This window comes from Schistocerca piceifrons, chromosome 3 (assembly GCF_021461385.2).
Source record: "Schistocerca piceifrons isolate TAMUIC-IGC-003096 chromosome 3, iqSchPice1.1, whole genome shotgun sequence".
NCBI lineage: Eukaryota > Metazoa > Arthropoda > Insecta > Orthoptera > Acrididae > Schistocerca > Schistocerca piceifrons.
In genome coordinates, this window is record NC_060140.1 from 936,694,351 (window position 1) to 936,712,169 (window position 17,819).

At 45.9% G+C, this 17,819-nt stretch overlaps 2 protein-coding genes across 4 annotated transcripts in view; one reads left to right on the forward strand and one right to left on the reverse strand.

The window, feature by feature from the left end:
* The window catches only part of LOC124787643 (T-cell immunomodulatory protein), a 439,315-nt gene that overhangs the window by 338,638 nt on the left and 82,858 nt on the right, over positions 1 to 17,819 (reverse strand). The window lies entirely within an intron of this gene.
* The window catches only part of LOC124787644 (transmembrane protein 47), a 375,006-nt gene that overhangs the window by 107,043 nt on the left and 250,144 nt on the right, over positions 1 to 17,819 (forward strand). For both annotated transcript variants that reach the window (XM_047254424.1, XM_047254428.1), the window contains one exon: positions 7,917 to 7,992. In XM_047254424.1, coding sequence (XP_047110380.1) covers positions 7,917 to 7,992 — 76 coding nt within the window. The remainder of the gene's footprint in view (positions 1 to 7,916; positions 7,993 to 17,819) is intronic.

Consider the following 17,819-nt stretch of genomic DNA (forward strand, 5'->3'; position numbering starts at 1 on the left):
AGTCAGCTGGAGCCAGGTCAGCACTGTAGGGAAACTGGGGAACCAATGTGGTCTTGGTCCTGGCCAGGAAGTCGTTGATAGTGAAGGCGCTGTGACTCGCGTTGTCGTGGTGAACTTTCTGCGTGTCCTTGATGTCGCTTCGGCAGCGCGAGACCCTCCTTTTCAGTCTTTTGAGCACTTCCGAGCAGAAAGCTGAGTTCACTGTAGTCCCCATAGGTACGACTTCCTGGCGGACAATGCGTCTGACGTCAAAGAAGACAGTGAGGATGGTTTCGATCCTGGACTTGCTCATACGTGCCTTATTGGGACGGGGCGACGATGGGGTGTGCCACTCTGAGCCCTGCCTTTTTGTCTCAGGGTCGTACTCAGAAATCCACGACTCATCACCAGTGATAACTGAGTTTAAAAAATTAGGATCATTTTCACACGTTTCCAACATTTCTCGGCACCGAAGCACTCGCATGTACTTGTGCTCGTCGGTCAACGCTTTTGGGACGAGTTTGGCACACACCTGTCTCATGTTCAAATCATTGGTCACAATGCGGAAAACGGTTGGTTTTTACATGTTTAGAGTTTGTGCTATCAATTGAAGGCTCAGCCGTGTGTCAGAGTTCAAATAATCGCGGTACATTTTCGTCGACTCATGTGGTTGATGGCCGTCCACTGCGAGGTTCGTCGGTGATCTCCTCTCGGCCCTCGATGAACGACTTGTGCCATAGGAAAACTTGTGATTTGGAGAAGCAATAAGTCCCAAAGGCATGCTGAAGTAATGGAAACGTTTCGGTGGTGGACTTCCCAAGTTTAACGCAACGTTTGATGGCGTACCGTTGCTCTACAGAATGATCCATTCGGCCGTGTTACATAAACGCAAAACGGGGTTGACGGAAACGCATCTCCTGACTCTCTGGCAGCTCGCAGCCGAATGAGACAACGAGCGTTTTGAAGCTAACACTCCCCCCCCCCCCCCCCCTGCACTTAGGCCAGCCGGTTACAACACGCTGTGGTGTACCGTGGCGTCAGAAAAAAATCGGTCGCATTACTTATGGAACGCACTCTGTATTCTGCCTGACAAAAACTTGAAGGGTCCTAAAGAGGTGCAGGAAGCGAAACAACACGTGTGAGAGTCAATTTCTAAAGCAGTTGCCAGTATGAGCCCACTTATCAATATGACGTTGCACTTCTTCTGACCTGAATGCATCCACTCTTTTGAGAGGGGCCGTTTTATCCTCCCCTGAGGCAAACTGACGCAGAAAATTCTAACTGGTCCTCTATGTCCCGAATACTGGCACCGCGATGGAGCTGACGTGCGAGCCTGTTGTCACTCTCACGTTCCAGTGGGGACAGATCTGCGAGGCTTACTAGCCACGGGAGTACGTCACCGCGTCGGAGCCAATTCATAGGCATGCGCGCCGTGTGCGGACGTGCACTGTCCTGTTGAAAAATAGCACCACGACACAGTCGCATCAGAGGTGACACGCAAGGACGGAGAATGTCCGTGACGTGCAGTTTGCTGTCAGAGTTGCCTCAGTCATTACCTGCCATGACCTCAAGTTTTATTCAGTGGCTTCCAACACCGTGACGCCAAGAGTAACATCGCTGTGCCTCTCAAAAACATTGGAAGAAAGGGGCCTTCCTGAAGGATGCCGCCATACTCGCCAAGGATAGTCATCCACAGTAGTGCGGAACCGTGATTTCCCCCCCCCCCCTCCCCCCTGCGGTCACAATGCGACACCACTCACCAGTATCCCTCGCTTCCTGCTGACAGCACCGCTCCAAATTTGACCTGGCCGTCTGTGTTGTGTTAGCGGCTGCCTATGCGTGGGACGGTAATCCCTTAATGTTTATATTTGAATGGCGTCTGTTTTGTTGGACATGTCCGACAGCGAAGACAACACTTCACTTAAATATATCCATTTCTGTAATTGGTCTGCGGCTGCATGACGTTGGTGCTCTACGAGGTGCATTCAAGTTCTAAGGTCTCAGATTTTTTTTTCTCCGGACTGGAAAGAGAGAGAAACATGCGCATTGTTTTAAAATGAGGCCGCGTTCATTGTCAATACGTCCCAGAGATGGCAGCACCGTACAGCAGATGGAATTTTACCGCCAGCGGCGAGAATGAGAACTATTTTAAATACTTAAAATGGCGACGTTTTCCTTACTTGAACAGCGTGCAATCATTCGTTTTCTGAATTTGCGTGGTGTGAAACCAATTGAAATTCATCGACAGTTGAAGGAGACATGTGGTGATGGTTACGGATGTGTCGAAAGTGCGTTCGTGGGTGCGACAGTTTAATGAAGGCAGAACATCGTGTGACAACAAACCGAAACAACCTCGGGCTCGCACAAGCCGGTCTGACGACATGATCGAGAAAGTGGAGAGAATTGTTTTGGGGGATCGCCGAATGACTGTTGAACAGATCGCCTCCAGAGTTGGCATTTCTGTGGGTTCTGTACACACAATCCTGCGTGACGACCCGAAAATGCGAAAAGTGTCATCCAGGTGGGTGCCACGAATGCTGACGGACGACCACACGGCTGCCTCTGTGGCATGTTGCCGAGCAATGTTGACGCTCAACGACAGCACGAATGGGACTTTCTTTTCGTCGGTTGTGACAATGGATGAGACGTGGATGCCATTTTTCAATCGAGAAACAAAGCGCCAGTCAGCTCAATGGAAGCACACAGATTCACCGCCACCAAAAAAATGTCGGGTAACCGCCAGTGCTGAAAAAATGATGGTGTCCATGTTCTGGGATAGTGAGGGCGTAATCCTTATCCATTGTGTTCCAAAGGGCACTACGGTAACAGGTGCATCCTACGAAAATGTTTTGAAGAACTAATTCCTTCCTTCCTGCACTGCAACAAAAACGTCCGGGAAGTGCTGCGCGTGTGCTGTTTCACCGAGACAACGCACCCGCACATCGAGCTAACGTTACACAACAGTTTCTTCGTGATAACAACTTTGAAGTGATTCCTCATGCTCCCTACTCACCTGACCTGGCTCCTAGTGACTTTTGGCTTTTTCCAACAATGAAAGACACTCTCCGTGGCCGCACATTCACCAACCTTGCTGCTATTGCCTCAGCGATTTTCTAGTGGTCAAAACAGACTCCTAAAGAAGCCTTCGCCGCTGCCATGGAATCGTGGCGTCAGCGTTGTGAAAAATGTGTACGTCTGCAGGACGATTACGTCGAGAAGTAACGCCAGTTTCATCAATTTCGGGTGAGTAGTTAATTAGAAAAAAAAATCGGAGGCCTTAGAACTTGAATGCACCTTGTAATGTTGTCCGAACTGTTACGGGAATCATTAATTTGCGAGTAGGGGGTTAATGGACAAGGAACGATGCATTGCAGCGACGATAAGTTGGAAATTTGAGTTGGTCGAGGACCCTGCCCAGATGGTCGAACTGGTTAAGGCAACCGCTCATGAGAAGCGGAAAATGCGGGTTCGAGTCCCGGTCCAGCGCAGATTTTCAACTTTCGCCAGTGTATTACCAAAATGGACTGTGCTGCTGGAAGTCACGAATTCCTGTCCATGCTTTCCCTTTCTTTCCACATTGTCACTTTCATGTAAATTTAATCCTTTACTGCAGCTGCTGTTTGTCTCCGACCAATGGCGTGGGATGCCTCTGGATGTTGCAGGGAATCCATTACTTCTTCTTGTGTGGCAGGCGTAGATGTGAAGGAGTTACAGTGTGCTTGTTGCACAGTACAGCATTCCTCCTCTGTTATGGTCAGACGTCATAGACCGCACCTTTGGCCCATGTCGTCGAACATCGGGCTACTGTCTTATCCGAATATCCCACAAGTCTGGATAATGCATGATTGCACCAGCCAATCAAATAGAGGCGCTGACACTGTTAACATGGGTACACGGCATCTTCGTATCCTTCAGTGATAGCTCACATCATCTCATGCTGATCACACCCCCTTATACGGGGTGTTACAAAAAGGTACGGCCAAACTTTCAGGAAACATGTTATGTGGACATGTGTCCGAAAACGCTTAATTTCCATGTTAGAGCTCATTTTAGTTTCTTCCACCTACGCTCAATGGAGCACATTAACATGATTTCATACGGGATACTCTACCTGTGCTGCTAGAACATGTGCCTTTACAAGTACGACACAACATGTGGTTCATGCACGATGGAGCTCCTGCACATTTCAGTCGAAGTGTTCGTACGGTTCTCAACAACAGATTCGGTGACCGATGGATTGGTAGAGGCGGACCAATTCCATGGCCTCCAAGCTCTCCTGACCTCAACCCTCTTGACTTTCATTTATGGGGGCATTTGAAAGCTCTTGTCTACGCAACCCCGGTACCAAATGTAGAGACTCTTCGTGCTCGTATTGTGGACGGCTGTGATACAATACGCCATTCTCCAGGGCTGCATCAGCGCATCAGGGATTCCGTGCGACGGATCGTGGATGCATGTATCCTCGCTAACAGAGGACATTTTGAACATTTCCTGTAACAAAGTGTTTGAAGTCACGCTGGTACGTTCTGTTGCTGTGTGTTTCCATTCCATGATTAATGTGATTTGAAGAGAAGTAATAAAATGAAGTAAGCGTTTCCGGACACATGTCCACATAACATATTTTCTCTCTTTGTGTGTGAGGAATGTTTGCTGACAGTTTGGCCGTACCTTTTTGTAATATCCTGTATACCCTACCAGGCCTGGTAAGAACACTAAGCACTAATGCACTCTATTGACTGCTCTATCTGTAACAGAGAATTTCAGCTTTTTGCCAGGCAGCATATATGTATATAGCAAACTTGTTGCATTCTTAAGGACTCAACTCTTAGTCCGTAATACCATCGCTTGGAAGTCACTGTTCTGGGTTAGAGTCCTAGTGCGGCACACAATTCTGTTCTGGCCTCAGGAAGTTTCGAAACAGTGCAGACTCCGCTACCGAGGGAAATATTCGTTCTAAATACATTCTTTGCTCAGTTTTCGTCACGTGTTAATCATAATCATTTTTGGTCTGGTTGACTTGGTGCCGCAAATTCATGTTGCAACTGTTCATCTTGAATATGTAGAGTACAATAATACTGCTCCTCCTCAGACAGCTTTTATAGTAACTGGTGCAATAATTATATTCTTCGGTTCAAATGATCGCAGTTTTTAGGCCTTATACTACATTACTTCCGACTAATGAAATTGACAGTTTTTCTTATTTCCATGGATGTGACATCCGTCATGTGTAGATTTAGGCACACAGCCAGGGGCGGTGGGCAAGGGGGGGGGGTTATAGCCGCCCCCCCCCCACTGGTGTCTCAAATTACAATGATTAAATGACTTCAGAAATCAGCGAATATATTGTGACTCTTCAAGTTTTCCCGGCGGATGTGTTGTAAATAGTCTTCACGGGTTTGCCGCCGAATCACGTTGTGCAAATTCCACATTATTTCCTCGGAGCAACTGTCCGACATCTTCAGGTGAAGACTATTTACAGCGAATATATTACTTCAACAGATTCAATCATTTTTTTATGTTTATGTAGCAACATAGGTTGCAATGCATTTCAAACACATTTTAACAAAAGAATAAGAGCGGCAAATAGCTTACTATCCAAACCAATAAATATCATTTAACTTAAAATGAGCGTCGTATTATTTATTAACATACACCGTATATATATTAGTGTACGAGTACTACTTACCATGATCAAGAAAGCTAAATAAGCCGGGTATGCCTACCAGCACTTAAATTGCTGATCCCAGACAAAAACTTCGAAATCGCCGGACATCTGGGTCAAATCGTATTATTTTCCCGGGCACACACATTCCGTAGACACGTTTTTACCCTGATCTCCAAAACAGTTACCATAAACTAATTTAAGCAACACCATATTTTACCAGTGTGTCGGTGGAGGCCCCCAACTTCCATTTTGTTGGGCGATATTCCATTCCCCCCCTCCTCTTGACCGACTGACTTACAGAACCGCCCCACACAGGTACACATTAAGTTACTTTTACGTCCGTTTTCGTGTGTGCAGTTAGTTCTCCCGCGAAGTCCACTAACTCTTCAATGCTTGACACTACAGCAGAAGATCCGCCATTTAAATAACTCGTCAGTTTCCTCAGAATATCATGACTGCAGCAGAGTGCAACATGAATAAACTTCTTAGAATGGCCTGTGATACCGTTAAATGAGGTGCCATAGTCCTGTATTTTCTTGTCGGTCATTTGCCGTCTAATTCGATGGATTTTACACACCAGCGTAACTAAAAAATAGAAGCATTACATTGGCTAACATGACTTTGGTGAAATACTGGACACACTGTTGATGTCAAATTTTTAAGGCAGCTGAAAAACTGATTCGAATAACTGGAAGTGATAAGCTATTTTAATTCTGTTATTTTTTACTACTTTCACTTGCGTCTTGGAGGGAGACCGACCGATTACATTTTTATTACACGAGACGAAATTTAATTTCGTCTTAAATTGTTGTATAGCACAATTGGCAGTTTCTGTTGGTACTTCCTGCTGACAATGAACAATCGAATTACAGTTTTGTGTGGAAATATTTTTTGGTCCCCAGTTTAATAACTCACGACCAACTGTTTGTTCGAGACTGAGTGCAAGTGGAATTTTATTCTCATTCAACCACGGAAATATGGTTAAAATTTCGGAGGGTGCCTTGAGACCCTTCAGTAATTAGATTTCATTTTTTGTTCCTTATTAGAAGTAATATGTTTAATTTATACAACACATTATTTGATCAGATGTATCCGGACACCTATTAGAGGACATATGAATACGCAGTATGCTCACCTTTCGTCTTTATAACAGCTTGAATTCTGCCAGGACCGCTTCATTTGGTGTTGAATGTCTGTGGAGCAAAGGCAGCCCTTTTCTCTTCAATAGCAGATACCAGATGTTGGATACTGATACGTGGACCTAGGTCGACGCTCTAACTCGCCCCAAAGTTTTCAAGAATGTGACTGCCCACAGAATATTGCCTCACAAGTGATGCTTCATGACTGGGTGCAGTGTCATGCTGATACAGTCATCGCCCCCGAACTATTCCACAATCCTGTAAAATGTGCACATATATTTCCTCATCTAGCGTTTTCTTAAGCGCAAAAACCATCCCCATACCGTAACTAACACCACCTCCTCTTCCGTACTTCACTGTTGCCAACACACCTGGTGACTGTTAACATTCTCCAGGGATTCGCCAAACCCAAACCCTTCCACCTGTATGCCTCAGGATATCACTCGTTTCCCGTCATCCACTGACCAGTGGCGTACACCACCTCAAGCGTCGCTTAGTATTGACTACACAAATGTGAGGTTTATGAAGAGCTAGCTGCTTGTCCATTGTATTCATTATTTTTTTACCATCTATGCTCAGCCCTTGTGCTAAGCGGACTATTGGTAGTACCGGGGAACTCGAGATATCCCTTCCGCTGCCCTCATGCAATTTCTTACTCCTACCTTCGGCAACGCTCGAGTGTCCCTGTCCGTTAGTGCACGAGATCTACCTGATCTTGGTTAACCTGTGGTTGTTCCTTCTTTTCCATCACTAACAGTAGACCTGGGCATTGTAGGAGGGTCGAAATGTCCCAGGTAGATTTGATACTCGGGTGACATTCAGTGACTGGTCCACGTTCGACTTCACTGACTTCTCCTGACCGACCCATTCTGCTGTCACTGCTCCTCTACATCTACATCGATACTCTGCAAATCACATTTAAGTGCCTGGCAGAGGACAGGATAGGAAAACTCGACGCTTCCTTTTATATTGCCTGGTCCGCTCTCGTGACACATGATCATTAGTCAGTTCTGTTTTACGTAAGGATGTCCGGATACCTTTGACCAGATACTGTATACTCTAGAATCATCAAATGTCTGCAGTTGTTGAAAGACCGCATCAGCCAGTGAAAAAGGACGTGCTGTGTGTTTCAGCTCCCGACGGCCGTCGGAGAGCAAGATGGCGCCTACGACGACCATCGAAACGGTTACCATAACGAGGCCGCTAAAGGTAGGCTGAAAGTATAGTCGATGATGTCATGGTAGTGTTAAGTATGTCTCACTGATCATTGTCTCCAAAGAAGTGACGAATTTATCTGCACCTTCGCCAAAAACCAATTTGACTGTTGCAGTTTATACTTATCTTAAATACAAATCGTTAAATAGATATCCAGCGATGTAACTGATCATTTTTGCATTATTTGTTTTTGAGTTATCTCCCGATCGTGAGATACATTGCAGGAAACAATACTAAAAGTGTCTGCCAGCCATATATCCCATACTCCAAGCCATAATGTTACACGGTTCAACTGAACAGCTTCAAATGAAGAATAAAGTCAGTGTCGTTTTTATGGACAGTTTTGTGCTTCGTCTGACACATTCAAAAACTAGACTTGTGTCAAAGACTCGGAGTTTATGGACAGAAGAGAAAAAGAGGACATGGAACGAGAGAGAGAGAGAGAGAGAGAGAGAGAGAGATTGGTTTTCGTACAGTTTGATTAAAAAGGCAAGCTCAGTGAATTCCACTAATAGATTGGATTGCTGCTCATCGGTCCCACCATCGTACATGCGTCAAGCCGGAGAGAGTCCTCAGAGACGATTGTAGCCGAGAATCAAGAAAACAGAGATAGAAGGAAGTAGAAGTGAGAGAGGGGTAAGGGGATGAAGGTGAGAGGCTTGCACTTCTCAGAAAACAACTGGAGGCCCCCGGGGACGTGTTATGCGATGGGGGACGCACCCTCTACCTTCGACTGGCTTTTCCTCACCCTCTATTATCACAAGAAATGTAGCAACGCAGGTAAGTTGATAAATTCTCAGGAAAAAGGACGAAGTCGACGAGGCAATAAACCAACGACAGACGTAAAAAAAATGAGAAGAATTAAAAAGTGGGAAGAGCAGGAACCAGGGCAGACCATCGAGCAAGGGCAGCCATGGTTCCTCTGGGCCGGAGCAGGCGACGCGATACCCCTCCAGTCCCTCAAGCGGCCAATGTGCCATACCTCAGAGAGAGGAGTAGAAACCATCAAGGATAAAACTTAAAGCCAGATCAACCGCTTTGGTGTCGTCCACCAGCACAGAAGCAGCGCGTCAGCAATGCGACGTTTCGCCGTAAAGTGGCCAAATTAAACTGCAAAAATGAAGTACCCTCTTCAGCTGACGAATTGCATTACAACATGAACTGTGGGATGGTTTTTACTGACGCTAGGCTGTGGTACAAATAAGGAAAGATTTTTCATTATTACCCCATCTTGTTCTTTTCGTACAGCCAGTCAGATCACCAGCTGACTCGACGTCCGATGTAAACCCGTGTCCGCCGTCTTGACTAGTTGACGGTTTAGCATGTCACACACAAATGATGTCGACGTCTGTGCTGTAATGTGTAAAAGCAAAACCGTTCGTAAGTAAAAAAAATGTAAAAGGCTTTGTATACAATGCAAAAGTTTTTGTAAACCAGATAATCACGAATATTCTGTTATTTATGGGACAACAGTGTGACATTCCTACGAGAAATATTCGCAGCCCTTTGATTGCCCTCAGCTTCAATTTATTTACATAAAATAAATCATTTATTCAGAAACTGTGAATTGGTGTACTTCTTTTCTTCAGCGCTACGATGGACTGTTGCATTACGATTGTTAATGATTCCATCCTACAAGAATCTGACATCTTTAATTTAGACGACGTGTTATTGATCTTCAGTATTTGAAAGTTGACAAGTACAATTAGAAAGATGTATCCACAAAGGTATTCTGTAATTGTTTTGGTGTTACGTACTATTCTAATCGTAAGAAGTGCCCTTAAGTGAATGTACTTTCGATAAATTGCAGCATCGGTCGTAAATATTGAAATCCTTTATTTTACAGATGGATTTCGGTCAGTGTGTGACCATTTTCAGTCACTGGAACAATTTTCTTTCTTAAAAATTCTTTATTAAAACTAATATATTGAATCGTAATAGCTAGTCCGATTTTAAGGTACTTAAACTTGAAGTACGCTACATATGCCTAGCTAGGCAGAATCTGGAAGTCAGACGAGCAGTTAAGAGTCTACATATTAATTTTAATAAAGAATGTGTAAGAAAGTCAATTGTTCCAAGCACTGATGATGGTCGTACAGTGACCGATATCGATCTGTAAAATAAAGGATTTCAGTATTTACGACCGATGCTGGATTGTATGCAAAATATATTGACAATAATACGGTCGTGACGCATACTGCTTCCACTGGAATTAGACATAGAGAAGGTTCTGTGGGAAGTAAAATATGCAATAGCTGGCGTTACAGTGAGGCATGCAAGCTCCAAAATTCATTGAAACCGTTGGCAATTTCTCCTACATAGTTACTAGGGATAACAATAGAGGAAGATAGGAGTACAATGCTTCACAGATGGGCTCAGAACGTAACGCAGCAGAGGTGAGAAGTTGGCCCGGCGAGTAACCACGGAGCCTGGCAGACACGTGCGGACTGAAGAGAAGATCAGTGCGGGACCCTGCTTCTGGTAACAAGTGTCTACACTACGTGCTGCTGTCATCCAGAAGAGGAGCTTTTCCTGGTGCCACACTTTCGTTAGTCAGTGGACAGTCTTAAAACAGATTGTCACGTATTTTCGTGGTAGTTCCCCCAAATTAAACTATATCTCGGATGAGGCATGGCAGTTATATTCTGAAGTTCGCGAGGACTGGAACAATAATCATCGTGATGAAATAAATCTCGGGTGAACAGCCTGGTGTGAGTGTACATAGAACGCCGGCAAACCTCCCTGGGCGCTGACCCACGAGGGAACAACTAGACGCGGGGCCACAAGCCAGGCGTCGAACCCCGGCGCGGACGGCGGAGGGAGCGCCCGAGGGAGGGAGAGGGGGAATCTGATATGTACATCACGCCTGCCGTCCCTGGGCAGTACATCAGCACACAAAGGTCGATTGCCGAAATATTGTGTCCTTCGTACACTCACAGCAGACTGTTCACCCGAGGTTTATTTCGTCATGAAATACCCCTGGAGAAATTGAAAAATCACAATAACCATCGTGTTTATTTATTTCAAAAATCAATGTGACACGTTAAAAGTCAATGCGGGGCTAGCATTTGAACTATAGTCCTTATCTTTCGTCCGCAATGTGCGCCGAGAAACGCTTTAATGGGCACGCTTCACGGACCGATTCTAAGCCTCTACTACACTACTGGCCATTAAAATTGCTACACCACGAAGACGACGTGCTACAGACGCGAAATTTAACGGACAGGAAGAAGACGCTGTGATATGCAAATGATTAGCTTTTGAGAGGATTCACACAAGGTTGGCACCGGCGGCGACACCTACAACGTGCTGACATGAGGAAACTTTCCAACCGATTTCTCATACACAAACAGCAGTTGACCGGCGATGCCTGGTGAAACGTTGTTGTGATGCCTCGTGTAAGGAGGAGAAATGCGTACCATCACGTTTCAGACTTTGATATAAGGTCGGATCGTAGCCTGTCGCGATTGCGGTTTATCGTATCGCGACATTGCTGCTCGCTTTGGTCGATATCCAATGACTGCTAGCAGAATATGGGGATCGGTGGGTTCAGGAGGGTAATACGGAACGCCGCGCTGGATCCCAACGGCCTCGTATCACTAGCAGTCGACATGACAGGCATCTTACGGCATGGCTGTAACGGATCGTGAAGCCACATCTAGATCCCTGAGTCAACTGGTGGGGACCTTTGCAAGACAACAACCATCTGCACGCACAGTTCGACGACGTTTGCAGCAGCATGGACTATCAGCTCGGAGACGGTGGCTGTGGTTACCCTTGACGCCGCATCACCTACAGAAGTGCCTGCGATGGTGTACCCAACGACGAACCTGGGTGCGCGAATGGGAAAACGTCATTTTTTCTGTTGAATCCAGGTTGTGTTTACAGCATCATGATGGCCGCATCCGTGTTTGGCGACATCGCGGTGAACGCACATTGGAAGCGTGTATTCGTTATCGCCATACTGGCGTATCACCCGGCGTGATGGTTCCACGTCTCGGTCACCTCTTGTTCGCATTGATGGCACTTTGAACATTGGACGTTGCATTTCAGATGTGTTACGACCCGTGGCTCTACCCTTCATTTGATCCCTGCTGAAACCCTACATTTCAGCAGGATAATGCACGACGTTTGTGTATACAGAAAATGTTCGGCTGCTGCCCTGGCCAGTCCATTCTCCAGATCTCTCACCAATTGAAATCGTCTGGTCAATGGTGGCCGAGCAACTGGCTCGTCACAATACGCCAGTCGCTACTCTTGATGAACTGTGGCATAGTGTTGAAGCTGCATGGGCAGCTGTACCTGTATACGCCATCCAAGCTCTGTTTGACTCAATGCCCAGGCGTATTGAGGCCGTTATTACGGCCAGAGATGGTTGTTCTGGGTACTGATTTCTCACAATCGATGCACCCAAATTGCGTCAAAATGTAATCACATGTCAGTTCTAGTATAATACATTTGTCCAATGAATACCCGTTTATCATTGCATTTCTTCTTGGTGTAGCAATTTTAATGGCCAGCAGTGTTGTCACGGGACCCTCTAATTTCCGCGAGGTGTTGGTAGGACACTACCCACGAAAGGCAGAGGTCTGGGTTCGAATCTGACAAGAACAACATGGCAAGTGCGTAACACTATTTCTCCGAAACATTGCTCAGTGGAAGAGGAGGCAAAATAAGCAAACACGCGCCTCGGCTTATCCGCGAATACCCGACCGTTCCTGAGAAAACGACGGTCATTTTCCGAAGTACTTTATCTGCCTTTTACGGAGGGAAATAGTTCAACTGAAGCAGTGGCACAGTGGCTTGCGTCGCGGCTTTTTGGCCCGTGCTCCAAACTCGACTATTATTTTATTATTCTTGTTTGTCATTTATCTACTCATGTTCGTGGAACATTACTACACGAATGTTTCCCAGTCATTTATCTGCTCATGTTCGTGGAACATTATTACACGCATGTTTCCCAATGTATACTGAAGTAACGTTGTCCCTAGTCGCGTACTAATTGCATGTATGAAGAATGAATTAAAAAACAATAAATGATTGGAAAAAAATTGAAATTTGTTTCGGTGGAATTCTTGTAGTGTGTCTTGATTAACAATCAGTCGCAAGCGCCAGTTTTCGGAAAAGTGCTCCGTTACGCTTGATTTTTCCGTGATATTGTTGCGAACGCGTGAAATCTTCAGCACTGGTAACATCGACATCATGCCCCGCAAGCCACCGGATAGTGTGGCGGAGGTTACTTTCGGTACCATTATCTGATCCCTCCAATCCTATTCCACTTGCGAATAGTGCGCAGGAATAATTATTGTCGGTAAGCCTCTGTATTGGCCCAAATTTCTCGAATTTTCTCGTCGTGGTCAATACGCGAGATGTGTGTGGTTGAAGTAATACGTTGTCCGACTCCTGAAAAGTGCTGTCCCGAAATTTCAATAGTAAATCACTTCGTGATGCACAACGTCTCTCTTGTAGCCTCTGCCAGTGGAGTTTGTGTAGCATCTCCGTAACGCTCTCTCGCCAGCTAAAAGATCTCGTGACGAAACGCGCCGCTCTTCGTTGGATCTTCTCTCTCTATCAGTCCTACCTGATAGGGATTCCAGATAGACGAACAATACTGAAGAATCGGGCGAACAAGCGCCTTATAAGCCACTTCTTTCGTGGATGAGTCACATTTCCTTGAGATTCATCCGATGAATCTGAGTTGTCTGCTTTTCCCACTGTCTGTTTCATATGGTCATTCCACTTAAGGTCGCTGTAGATAACTACGCCTATATATTTTACGCCAGATGCTGTCTCCAGCTGTTTGTCATCAGTAGTGTAGCTGTACAGTAGTGGATTTCTTTTCCTATGTATGCGCAGTATGTTTATTATTATTATGTTTTTATTTACGTCCAGGGTCAACCGCCAGAGCCTGCACCATTCATCAATTCTCTGCATGTCGTTGTGCAAATTCTTACTACCTTCTGGCTTTCCTACACCTTGCTGTGTTCCTCGCCCTTGCCTTCGGCTCGACTTGGCACTGGGCCCGAAGGACTCCGTCCCTCCAGAGTCCTTCCGCCGCCGCTTTTATTCCATCCTGGCCACGTATCAGGGCTCTGGCATTGTTTACACTGACGGTTCGATGGTTGCTGGTCGTGTCGGGTATGCGCTAACTCTAGGGGACCATTCCGAACAACGTTCCTTGCAGGATGGCTGCAGCGTTTACACTGCTGAGCTGGTTGCCATCTTTCGTGCCCTAGACTATATCCGCTCCTGCTCAGGTGAGTCCTTCGTTATCTGTAGCGATTCCCTGAGCGGTTTACGAGCTCTCGACCAGTGTTTCCCTCGTTCTCGTCTGGTGATGGCTATCCATGAGTCCCTGCATACTCTTGCCCGTTGCGGCCGCTCTGTGGTCTTTGTGTGGACCCCCGGTCATGTCGGTATCCCGGGCAATGAACGTGTTGACCGCCTGGCCGAACAGTCCACCAGTGAACCCACTCTAGACATTGGCCTTCCGGAGACTGATTTGAGGGCGGTCTTACGCCACAAAGTTATCTCGCTCTGGGATGCTGAATGGCGCGGTCTGACCACCCGTAACAAACTCCGTGCCGTCAAGGAGACGACGACTGTGTGGCACTCCCCCTTGCGCGTCTCTCGCAAGGAGTCTGTCGTCCTATGCCGACTGCGCATTAGGCACACAAGGATGACCCACGGCCACTTATTGCGCCGTGAGGACCCACCTCTATGTCGCTGCGGCTCCATTTTCTCTGTGGTCCACATTTTCCTGGAGTGTCCGCTTTTAGCTGTGCTCAGGCAGACGTTCGCACTGCCTGACACGCTCCCTGCCCTTTTAACTGATGACCCTGCTATGGCTAGCTTAGTTTTACGTTTTATTCGGGCAGGGTTTTTTTTATCATTTAATCTGAGTGTTTCTGTTTTTTAGTGTTGATTCTGGCTTTTGGCCTCCGATTTTAAACTGAGTTTTTAATGTGTTCTCGGTGGTTGGCTTTTCCTTTTTTTTCTCTCTATGGTCGGCCAACCACCGTCACACTCTGTGTGATTTTAATTTGTTTTGTCTGATCTCTGTCGGCGTATTTCTTGTCCCGTGTCGTCTGACGTCTTTCCTGCTGTTCGTTTTTATTCTCTTTGGGTGGTTTTAATTTTTTGGACTAAGGGACTGATGACCGTTGCAGTCTGGTCCCTTTAATCCCACAAACCAACCAACCTACCTTGCTATAGACAACTGCATCATCTGCGAATAGCCTTAAAGAGCATCTGACGCTTTCTACTAGATCATTTAAATATATATTATGAACAGTAACGGTCCTATCACACTTCCATGTGGTACTGCGGATATTACCATGTGTCGATTTAGTTCCGTTAAGAGCGACGTGTTGAGTTCTGTTTGCAAGAAAGTCTTCAATCCAGTCGCAAATCTGCTCCGATACTCTGTAAGCTCATATTTTTCTCATTAAACGGCAGTGCGGGACGGTGTCAAATGCCTTACTGAAATCAAGGAGCACGGCATCAAACTGAGCGCCGTGGTCCACTGCGCTGTGGATCTCATGGAGGAACAGATCGAGCTGAGTTTCGCAGAATCTCTGTTTGCGTGATCCATGTTTATTTTTACAGAGGAGCTGTTCATTTTCCAAGAACGTCATAATTCTGGAACATAAAACATGTTCCAGAATTATACAACAGATTGACGTCAACGACTAGGTCTATAATTGTGTGGATCTGCCTTACTGCCTTTCTTAAAAACGGGAATGGCCTGCGCTTTTTTCCAGTCGTTAGGTACCTTTCGTTCTACGATAAATTACTGCTAGAAGGGGAGCAAGTTCTTTCGCATAATCTTTATAGAATCTTATAGGTATCTCATCTGGTCCTGAAGCCTTTCCACTACTAAGCGGTTGTAGCTGCTTTTAAGTTCCACGATCGGTTATCTCAATATCTGCCATCTCGACGTGCGCACGACGATTGAAAGGAGGGACAGTATTAACGATCTTCCGCGGTGAAACAACTTCGGAAGACCGAATTCAGTATTTCGGCCTCCTCTCTGTCATCTTCCGTTTCGGTGCCGGTGTGGTCGCTGAAAGAATGGATAGATGATTTTGATCCACTTCTGATTTTACGTACGACCAAAATCCCTTAGGGTTTTTGCTCAGGTCGGTTGACAACGTCTTACTTTCAAAATCATTGAACACTTCTCTCATTGGTCTCCTTACGCTCATTTTCGCTTCGTTCAGCTTTTGTTTATCACTTAGGTTTTTACTTCTCATTAATCTGAGTTGAAGTGCTCTTTGTTTACGTAGCGCTTTTCTAACACTGCTATTAAACCATGGCGGATCTTTCTTGTCCCTTAAAACCTTACTCGGAAGATACTTGTCTAGGGCATGCTGAATGATGCTTTTCAATTTTTTTTCCATTTGTTCTCCACATCTTCATCCCCATCACCGAATAGTTGATGCTGACTGCTGTGATATTCTGATATTTGTATCCTGTCACCCTTTCTGAGCAAATATATCTTCGTACTTTCCTAACAGTCCTTGTAGGACCCGTCGTCATACATACTGTCACAGCCTTATGATCACTGATACTTTCCTCAACGTTAAATGGTTCGATAACTTCAGGTCTGTTTGTTGCCAGGAGGTCTAAGAAGGTACCCCCAAGAGTTGGTTCTCTATCTGCTGAAGGTAATTTTCGGACAAGCCATCCTGAAAAATGCCACACGATTCCCTGTCTCTGGCACGTTTTGATGGCACAACACTGCCAATCTATACCTGGCAAGTTGAAGTCACTCCTATTACAGCGGCATGATCAGGAAAATTACTAATGATATTCTGCAATCTGTCTGAAGCCCTCTACATCTACAGATCTTGACCCAGGTGGTCTATAAAAGCATCCGATCACCATTTTTGACCGTTCTTTGATACTCATTCACCTAGATTAATTCACATTCGGAATCCGTGATAACCTCTCTAGATTTTATCGAATTTTTTAGTGCAATAAACACGCCGACACCATTGGCGACTAACCTATCCTTACGATAGACATTCCAGTCTGAACTTTGGAGTGGCCGAGCGGTTCTAGGCGCTTCAGTCGAAAACCATGCGGCTGCTACGGTCGCAGGTTCGAATCCTGCATCGGGCATGGATGTGTGTGATGTCCTTAGGTTATTTAGGTTTAAGTAGTTCTAAGTCTAGGGGACTGATGATCTCAGATGTTATGTCCCATAGTGCTCAGAGCAATTTGAACCATCTGAACTTTGTATCGCGTTGTCATTGATGTCTGACCTCAACCAGTTTTCTGTTCCCTGTACTATCTGTGCATTATAATCTTCAATAAGCAATACTGATTTTGTTACCTTTCCTTGGATGGTCCTGCAGTTTACTAAAATCATATTAATCTTCTCTATCTCTGATCTGTCAGCACCAAGATTCCCTGAGGTCGCTGTGGCTGATTTAACAGGCAAACCGTGTTTGCTCCCAATGGAGGGGTCCTCTAATCTAAAATAAGTCTCATGTGCACGCCACACATACTCCGCTACCGTAGTAGCCGCTTCCTGCGTGTAGTGCACGCCTGACCTATTAAGGGGAATGCTACAATTCTGCACCCGATAGCGGAGGTCGAGAAACTCATCCGATACCGTCGTAGAGCGGTCTGAGCCTCTGGTTTAGACCTTCCACTCTGCTCCAAGCCAGAGGACCGCGATCAACCCTGGGCTCGATGCCACAAATAGACAGCTTAGCCTGCACTCCGTATGCGTTGTTAGTTGCCTTCACCAAATCAGCCAGTCGCCGAAAGGAGCCGAGTATGGCGTCAGAACCCAAGCGGCAGGCGTCATT